This window comes from Ctenocephalides felis, unplaced genomic scaffold (assembly GCF_003426905.1).
Source record: "Ctenocephalides felis isolate EL2017-DRISC unplaced genomic scaffold, ASM342690v1 CF-g0.4_SCAFFOLD_03573, whole genome shotgun sequence".
NCBI classification, from domain to species: Eukaryota; Metazoa; Arthropoda; class Insecta; order Siphonaptera; family Pulicidae; genus Ctenocephalides; species Ctenocephalides felis.
This window is the reverse complement of record NW_020539727.1, coordinates 17,922,659-17,933,188: the sequence shown is the minus strand read 5'-3', so window position 1 is coordinate 17,933,188 and position 10,530 is coordinate 17,922,659. Positions and strand designations below refer to the sequence as shown.

The 10,530-nt window shown below is 32.6% G+C and overlaps 2 protein-coding genes across 2 annotated transcripts in view; one reads left to right on the top strand and one right to left on the bottom strand.

Moving 5' to 3' along the window:
* Positions 1-7,507, top strand: LOC113389688 (zinc finger protein 91-like). The gene is made up of 4 exons (XM_026626703.1): positions 1-1,412; positions 3,837-4,177; positions 6,108-6,737; positions 6,804-7,507. The coding sequence occupies exons 1-4, from the start codon at positions 1-3 to the stop codon at positions 7,505-7,507; spliced, it is 3,087 nt and encodes a 1,028-aa protein (XP_026482488.1).
* A 2,264-nt stretch (positions 7,508-9,771) lies between these two features.
* LOC113389686 (zinc finger protein OZF-like) overlaps positions 9,772-10,530 on the bottom strand; it is a 3,409-nt gene continuing 2,650 nt past the window's right edge. Inside the window, exon 2 of the mRNA XM_026626702.1 lies at positions 9,772-9,901. Within this exon, the coding sequence (XP_026482487.1) occupies positions 9,772-9,901 (130 nt within the window). The remainder of the gene's footprint in view (positions 9,902-10,530) is intronic.

Sequence of the window (10,530 nt, the reverse complement as noted above, 5' to 3'; positions counted from 1 at the left end):
ATGTCAGAAGAAACATTTATGTCAGTGAATGATCAGGTAATTAAAATTGAACCACCAGAGTATTCACCGGAAGACATTAAACTCGAAAATGAGTATGAATTTGATAATTTTGATGCTATCGTTAAATCTGAATCGTGTTTTGAGGATGATGATACGTGTTTAGAAAGATTCATGAATTCCGAGGTGACAATTGAAGATGAAGTCAAACAGGAGTCTTATGATTGTGACATTTGTAATCAATCATTTGCAGAATCGCATCATCTAACAAAACATATGGTCGATCATATGCCTAACCATAGCGAAGAACGTCCTTACAAATGTGAAATCTGCCCAAAGACTTTCAGTCAATCAAGAGGGTTGAACACACACATGGTCATTCATAGTGGTGAGCGTCCACATAAATGCAATGAATGCAATAAGGCATTCATAACTGTAACTCATCTGAAAAGACACATGCTCATTCACAGTGGTAAGCGCTCTCATGAGTGCAATATATGCAAGAAGAGATTCACACAATTAAGGTATCTGAATAATCACATGCTCATTCACAGTGGTGAGCGTCCACATAAATGCAATGAATGCAATAAGACATTCACACTATTAAGGCATCTGAAATATCACATGGTCATTCACAGTGGTAAGCGCCCCCATGAATGCAGTATATGCAAGAAGACATTCATATATTTGTGGACTCTGAAAAAACACATGCGCATTCACAGTGATGAGCGCTCTCATGAGTGCAATATATGCAAGAAGGCATTCTTGCAATTAAGTAATCTAAAAAGACACATGCTCATTCACAGTGGTGAGCGCTCACATGAGTGCAGTATATGCAAGAAGACATTCATAGAATTGTGGACTCTGAAAGCACACATGGTCATTCACAGTGATGAGCGTCCACATAAATGCAATGAATGTAATAAGGCATTCAAAACTAAAACTCATTTGAATGATCACATGCTCATTCACAGTGGTAAGCGTCCCCATGAGTGCAATATATGCAAGAAGACATTTATACAATTAAGTAATTTGAAAAGACACATGCTCATTCACAGTGGTGAGCGCTCCCATGAATGCATCATATGTAATAAAGCATTCAAAGATATACACGGTTTGAAGGTTCACATGCTCATTCACATTGGTGAGCGTTCCCATGAGTGTAAGGAATGCAATAAGACATTTATACGATTAAGCCATCTGAAAAATCACATGTTCACTCATACTGGTAAGCGCCCCCATGAGTGCAGTATATGCAAGAAGTCGTTTACACAACCATCTCATCTGAAAAGTCACATGCTCGTTCACAGTGGTGAGCGTCCCTATAAATGCAGTATATGCAATAAGGAATTTACTGTATCAAGAGTTTTGAACAAACACATGGCCATTCATAGTAGGAAGCATGATGAAAATCAGTAAAATATCTGTTAAATTGTATTTAAATATTTGGAAACATGTTATAAAATATTCTTACATATAATAGAATGTATAATTAGATAAAATATATTTTATAAATATATAATAATAAACATTAAACATGCATTTATTGATAAACAAGGAAATTGTTTCATATTATATTATTAACTTCCCGTAGGGTAAGTTATTGTAATCGTCCAAAAATCGAAATTGAAAATTTTTACATTTCTCGACGTTTTGAAGGTTTCTGAACATTTTGGTATACCTCAGAAAAAATGGATGTGTATGTGTGTGTGTGAGTATCTATGGATACAAATTTCCAGTCACGTTTTTGGGCGCACGGATTAACCGACTTTGACGAAGGCGGGTCTAGCAGTTACGGAGATAAAGAGCAAAGAGTGCAGAAAATAGAAATCGAGTTTTTGAGAGAACGGAGCATCCGATTTCAATGATTCAAAGAACTTTCTGCTTGTCTTAACAAAATAATTGATTTTGGAAAAAAAAATGTCTCAACTTTTTTTTTCAAAAAAAAATTTTTTGTTTATCGAAAATAATTCAGATTTTATTTTTAATTCTGACTAAAGTTCTAATGTACTTTGAACAAATAATTTCAACTTTGCAATTCAGTTTAGATAATTCTTATAAATATTAGACAATGTTACAATATTAATAATAATCTATTTGAAAACATTCAGTATTCCTGGAACATTTCGTTACGGTACGGGAAGTTCCAGCAATTTGCCTTAAGACACGATGCCATACACCCCACTAGTTTTATAACTTTTTATTCACATTTTTTATAAATGAATTATTAATAACGTAATCTATAGATTAGCAACCCACCTTGTTCAGTAGTAATAATACAAGTATTACAAATATGATATCAAGAAATGTTATATTCTACTAAAACGTATGGTTTTTTAAATCATTTATGCCATTTTTTATCGATGGTGTCGCCAGATTATTATAAACTTCACTAATGTATATTCATTTAGTTATAAAATCCATCGACTGTTGCCCACCATCTATTTATATATATTAATTATATGGACCAGTTGTCTTCAATCAATTACGAAACAATTTAATTTTATTATTAAAAATTCCATTTTAATATTTTTTTTAATTTTTCTGCATGAACATGAGCGGGTCGATTTGTAAGGGTCAAAAAAAGTTTCCTAGTTACATATGATTTTCAGATTTTAGGGATTAAAATAAGATACTTTGCTGAAGAAACTATACCTCTAAAATGAATTCTGATGTCCCGTGCTTTGACCCCAAAGATAAGGGTTAAAATTTGAAAAATTCTATTGTGACCCATTTAGAGTGCCCCAATTGCGTCCAAATGTATGACAGACCTCCACTAACTTCGGAAAACCGATCCATCCATGCATCTGGATCACCCCCCCCTGAGGGGTTTTTCAAAATTTAACCCTTATCTTTGGGCCAATGCACGGGTCATCAGAATTCATTTTTGAGGTATGGTTTCTTCAGCAAAGTATCTTATTTTGATCGTTAAAATCTGAAAATCATATGTTTATTACTTTAATAATAATTTAATACTTTTTTTGTTTATGTTATCATAAGGTTAGAAAAATATGAATTAAAATTCAGTGAAAAACACTCGGTATGGTGAAAATTTATTCGACTACTGAGATAGCTATTATGAAATAGAGATTTATGGAAGGAGGGTGAAAATTTAGAATTGTAGCATTATTTAGTTCCGCATTAAGCAAATTAAAATTAAAAGAAAATTGATTCCAAAATTTGAAAAAATGTTAAGGATGGACCTTAACATTTCCTTGATAGAAATAAATAGTTTTTAGAGGTAAATATAGTTGTGTGTATTTTTCAATTTCAAATTATATGAAATTGAATTATCTTTGATTTGTATATATGTGTTGAGTTTCAAACAAGGAATTCAATAGTAATGAAAAACCAAAAAGTTTTTCAGATAATTATTATTTATTGTCGACGTTTCGGATCTATATGCTTATTTATCTAGGGTGTGAATGTTCCATCTTCAGCTCTTGAACATGATCTTGATTAGAAATAAACAAACAAAGCTGATATCTTATGTAGGACATGAAATTAATAAATTCTCTTCTAAATTATTTATTATTAATTTATTGTCTAGGTAATAATCATTTTGGAATTAATAATAAAGACGTTTATTGCCAAGAGAACGATAATGCATTTGAAAAAGGGCGCCACTTGCTAAATATCAACGCGCTTTGGTAAATGTCTCATCTTTCTAAAAGCATTGCTCTATGCTTCACATGTCAAATAATGAACTAAATTTTAGTTGAAATCATTTAAAGCATTGTTGATTAAATTAGATTATTATTTCGTAAATATTTAATGAGTATAAGCATTAAAAATATTTAAACATGTCAGACGAAACAATTACGTCTATGAATGATCAGGCAATTAAAATTGAACCAACAGAATATTCAGCAGAAGACATTGAAGGCGAAAATGATGATGAATTTGGATGCTATTGTTAAATTTGAATCGTGTTCTAAGGATAATGATGCATGTTTAGAAAGATTCATGAATTCCGAGGTGACAATTGAAGATGAAGTCAAACAGGAGTCTTTCGATTGTGAAATTTGTAATCAATCATTTGCAGAATCGCATCATCTAACAAAACATATGGTCGATCACATGCCTAACCCTAGTGAAGAACGTCCTTACAAATGTGAAATCTGTCAAAAGACTTTCAAACAATCAAAAAGATTGAAATCACATATGGTCATTCACAGTGGTGAGCGTCCACATAAATGCAATGAATGCAATAAAACATTCAAACAATCAGCTTATTTAAAAAACACATGCTCATTCACAGTGATGAGCGCCCCCAAGAGTGTATTATTTGCAATAAGGCATTCAAAACTATAGCTCGTTTGAAAATCACATGCTCATTCACAGTGGTAAGCGCTTCTATGAGTGCAGTATATGCAAGAAGACATTCATACAACCGGAGGTTCTGAAAAGACACATGCTCATTCACAGTGGTGAGCGCCCCCATGAGTGCAGTATATGCAAGAAGACATTCATACAAATGGGGAATCTGACAAGACACATGCTCATTCACAGTGCCGAGCGTCCCTATGAATGCAATGAGTGCAATAAGACATTCAAACAATTAAGGGATCTGGAATCTCACACGCTCATTCACAGCGGTACGGGCTCCCATGAGTGCAATGTATGCAAGAAGACATTCACACATTTAGGTGCACTGAAAAGACACATGCTCAATCACGGTGATGAGTGGCCTCATAAGTGTATTATATGCAATAAGGCATTCATACAAACAAGTCATCTGAAAACTCACATGCTCATTCACAGTGGTCAGCGTTCCTATGAGTGCAGTATATGCAATAAGACATTCATAACTATAAATAATCTAAAAAGACACATGCTCATCCACAGTGGTCAGCGTTCCCATAAATGCAGTATATGCAAGAAGACATTCATACAATCGGGGACACTAAAAAGACACATGCTCATACACAGTGGTGAGCGTCCCCATGAATGCAATCAATGCAAGAAGACATTTATACAATCAAACGATCTGAAAAGACACATGCTCGTTCACAGTGGTGAAGCGCCCCCATGAGTGCAATATTTGCAAAAGGACATTTACATGTTCAAGGCATCTGAATAGGCACATGCTCATTCACACTGGTGAGCACCCCTGTAAGTGCAATAAATGCAATGAGACATTCGCACATTTAAGTAGTCTGAAGAAGCACATGCTGATTCATAACAGAGAGCATCCTTATAAATGTTAAATATGCAGTAAGACATTCACACAATTATGAAGCTTCAAAGGGCACATGCTTATTCATAAAGGAGAACGTTGCAAATGTGAAATATGCAATAAGGAATTTAATCAATCAGGCATAGTCGAGGGCGTGATGAAAATAAATGAATCTAAACATTTCAGTTAAATTGAATTTAAATATTTATGTGCAAATTGTATGAAATATACAGTAAACGTTAAATTATATGCATTTATTGATAAAAAAGGCAATTGTTACATAATATATTATTTTATGTGCTAGAATGAAGGAACTCATCTTATATTTTACATATACTGAATTTTTAAATTTAAAATTTAAAGTCTGAATTATTTTCGATATTTGAAAAAAGTATTTTTTGGAAAATTAATATTAATGTTAATATTGTTAATAATAAAACCATTTGCAGACTGTTGAGATAAAGAGAATTATCATTTATTTGAAAAAAACGCGCCACTTGTTAATTATCAACGCGATTTGATTATTGTCTCATCTTTCTATAAACATACTCTATGCTTCAAATGTCTAATCGAAGCATTACTCTATGCTTGAAATAATGAATGTATTTTTTGGTGAAATTATTTATCAGACAATATAATAATCATAATAATAATAATAATACTTGTTTGGCTGTGATAATAATGATCTTGACAGGTTTTAGCTGTCAAAGTTATGAATCCAATGCATTTCAACTTGACAGCTAACTTCTATTTCGTCGCCAACTTGAAGGCTGAAATGTTAGCAAATGTCAAAATTCTTAGCATGATTTAAGGTGGTGTTTTTTTTTGGTGAAATTATTGAAGAAAAGATTGAAGTAGATTATTATTTAGAATACGAATAGGTTTTAGATATTTAGTGAGTACAAACAGTGAAAATATTTAAAAATGTCAGAAGAAACATTTATGTCAGTGAATGATCAGGCAATTAAAATTGAACCACCAGAATATTCAGCAGAAGGCATTAATCGCGAAAATGAAGAGGAATTTGATGACCTTGATGCTATCGTTAAATCTGAATCGTGTTCTGAGGATGATGATACGTGTTTAGAAAGATTCAAGAACTCCGAGGTGACAATTGAAGATGAAGTCAAACAGGAGTCTTTCGATTGTGAAATTTGTAATCAATCATTTGCAGAATCGCATCATCTAACAAAACATATGGTTGATCATATGCCTAACCCTAGTGAAGAACGTCCTTACAAATGTGAAATCTGTCAAAAGACTTTCAAACAATCAAAAGGGTTGAAAGCACACACGGTCATTCACAGTAGTGAGCGTCCACATAAATGCAATGAATGCAATAAGACATTCACACTATTAAGACATCTGAAATATCACATGCTCATTCACAGTGGTAAGCGCTTCTATGAGTGCAGTATATGCAAAAAGACATTCATAGAATCGTGGACTCTGAAAACTCACATGCTCATTCACAGTGGTGAGCGTCCACATAAATGCAATGAATGCAATAAGGCATTCAAAACTAAACCTCATTTGAATAATCACATGCTCATTCACAGTGGTGAGCGTTCCCATGAGTGCAATATATGCAATAAGATATTTATAAAATTAAGTAATTTGAAAAGACACATGCTCATTCACAGTGGTGAGTGCTCTCATGAGTGCATCATATGCAATAAGGCATTCAAGGATGTAAGCGGTTTGAAAGTTCACATGCTCATTCATAGTGGTGAGCGTCCCTATGAGTGCAGTATATGCATGAAGACATTCATTCAATCAAATGTTCTGAAAAGACACATGCTCATTCACAGTGGTAAGCGCCCCCATGAGTGCAATTTATGCAAGAAGACATTCACACATTTTGATGTTCTGAAAAGACACATGCTCATTCATAGTGGTGAGCGTCCTTATGAATGCAGTATATGCAATAAGGCATTCATACAAACAAGTCATCTGAAAAATCATATGCTCATTCACAGTGGTCAGCGCTCCCATGAGTGCAGTATATGCAAGAAGACATTCATAACTATAACTAATCTAGAAAGACACATGCTCGTTCACAGTGGTGAGCGCCCCCATGAGTGCAGTATATGCAAGAAGAAATTCACACAATCGGGGGCTCTGAAATCTCACATGCTCATTCACAGTGGTGAGCGCCCCTATGAGTGCAATGTATGCAAGAAGACATTCACATATTTTGTTGTTCTTAAAAAACACATGCTCGTTCACAGTGGTGAGCGTCCCTATGAATGCCATGTATGCAATAAGAGATTTACACAATTAGGTACCTTGAAAAGACATATGATGATTCATAGATTAGCGTCCTTATGAATGTTAAATATGCAATAAGGAATCTATCAAGAGTTTTGAAGAGACACATGGACATTCATAGTAGGAAGCGTGATCAAAATCAGTAAAATATCTTTTTAAATTGTATTTACATTTTTGGAAACTGTTATAAAATATTCTTACATATAATAGAATGTATAATTAGTATAAATAAACATTTATAAATATATAATAATAAACATTAAACATGCATTTATTGATAAACAAGGCAATTGTTTCATATTATATTATTTCATAATTTTTTTATTCATATTTTTTGTAAATTAAGTATACCCATGCACCTTGGTCAGCAGCAGTAATACAAGATATTACAAATATGATATCAAGAAATATTATATTCCTCATCATTTAAATCATTTATGCAATTTTTTATTGATATTATTTTAAACTTGACTAATATTTATATATATATATATATATATATATATATATATATATTTAGTTATAGAATCCAAAATTTTTTTTGCCCACCATATGTTTTATTGTATTTTTAACATTCTATGATATGGAGCAGTTGTCTTTAATCAATTAGGAAATGTAATTTTATCATTAAAAATTTCAGTTTAATATTTTTTTACATTTTTCTGCAAGGGCAAGGTAACCAAATTGCTAATTTCATTTTCTCGATATATAAAATAAAATTGTGAAAAGTTTAAGACCAATGTTGGGAAAGGTATGTACGTGCTTAAGAGCCAAAACTTGAATTTTCGTCAACATTTTTATAAAAACGGTTGCACTGATTTCACGAATTCAAAAGCTATTACTCCCGTGTAATAACGATCGGTCGAGCCGTTTCTTTATAATCAGCAGATAAGTACAAAATATTTCATCCGAGTTTTAACAAAAAATCCTTTCCGATTTTGAGAAATCTAAAGCTAAACTCTGTTTAAATTATATTAAACAGTTGAGCTTGCCCTAAGGCAAAATGCCATTTACACCTAGTTGATGTAATTGACCTGCGATCTATGACAATGGAGGGGGCGAATGGGTCTTCGTTAATTTAAAAAATGAATATAAAATCTAGATAAGAATGATAACGTTCTAGATCCTCCCCCCACGAAGTAATGTCTAACGACGGTTTCTGTAGAGACTAGAGGTAGAGGCAAAGCGGAGGTTTTAGTCGGTATTATAACCAGGCAGTATTGAGTCCCACATACCCAGACAAAAGACCTAGTCTGGGATGTATAAATGCATTTTCTTCGTTATACAAAAAAAAAAACAGTTGATTTACTTTTTGGCGTCTGAACAAGATATTTAACTAGTGAGACGCATGGCATCGTGCCTTAAGGCAAATTGCTGAAACTTTCCGTACCAAAAATTATTTTTTTTGTAAAAAGACTAACATTTTTGAAAAAAATAGATTTTTGAAAAACTATAAATTTTTGACAAAAATTTACTTTTTTAGAAAAAAAAACTGAAAAAAAATTTTCTTCTTTATTTTGAAATATTTTGGAAATTCTGAACTTTTTTTCAAAGCAGTCGTACTGCCTTAGCTGCATAGAGACGAAATATCGAAGCGCGTAAACGCCGCGTCGCGGTTTAACGGATAAACATAGGTACGGAACCCATAGGAATGTAAACAAAATTTATACTTATTGTTAAAATCTCTATAAAATATCTGATAATGAATGATCATTTTTGATCGCCGAATGACTTTTTTTTACTTTTTTTACTAGATCTCTGAAACCGCTAGACCTGCATTCATGAAAATGTAATCGGTTCTTCATCTTGTCAATACAAGTAAAATGCTTTTCGAATTATTAAAATCGGACGCTCCGTTCTCTTAAAAACTGAGTTACCGTTTTCGGCACTTTTTGCCCCGTATCTCCGGAACGGCTAGACCTGCCTATGCCAAAAACTAATCAGCACGTCTTCCTATCAACAGCAATCGAATGTTTTTTGAATAATTGAAATCGGTTGAACCGTACGGTTCAACGGAAACACGTGTTTCCGAAATCGTCGACAAAAATTTGTATCCGCACACATACACATACACACCACACATGCATCTATTTTTTCTAAGGTATGACAAAATGTTCAGAAACCCCTGAAACGTAAAGATACGGGAAGTTAAAAAACAAATTATTTTTGAGAAAATTATTACATTATTATAGAGAAAACATATATCTGCTGAAAGTATAGTTTTTTGTTAAAAAATACAAGTTTATTAAATATTTTCTTATTAATTATTATTAGTCATATCGATAAAATTAATTATTACTAGACTAGCCAATATTCAGATTAAATTATCCTGCAAAAACATAATGCATTTCATTATCTTTTCTTAAGTTTTCTTCAGATTTAGTCATTCCCAAATAGATGACTTCATCTTCTTTTTTAGCCAAACTATCCACTTGTTTCTGGGATTGGTTAATTCTGAAAAATGGAAATTTTAATTTTAAATTAATTTAATATTTAGGGAGTGTTTTTATTTAAACACTTCCTGAAGAAAAAGTTTATGTTTCGCCAAAAAATCTGATTTGCTTATTTTATTTTTCTCGACGTTTAAGCCATTCTTAATCGAATGAGACCAAACTAGGAAAAAGTATGTGTATGTGTGAACAGATTTTTGACCTTTCAACGACGTTTTCTCAAAAACGTCTGAACCGATATTTTTAAGTAAAACTTCTTTAGGCGCGACTAGGGTGTAAATCCGTACAAATGCAACGGAAGTGCGTTACGGCAGATAAGATAAGATAAGAGCCGAGTGCCAATGATTCGTCATACGCTCTCGATGATATCATTTCTATACGGGTCGATTGTGATTAGTCGTCGTATATGTGAAAAGAGATCTGCCGTTGTATGCGTAACGGCATCAACGTTGTATGCATACTGATATTAACAAGGAAATCGACATTAATAAATATTCATTTAAAGTTACATCGTAGTACAAATCTTGATTTAATAAAAATGGCCTGAATCAAAAATATTTTACCCTGTTTCTTGAAAATAATAAAACAATTAACATTTGTGCCGTGTACTAAACGTAGGTTTATTGATTAGAA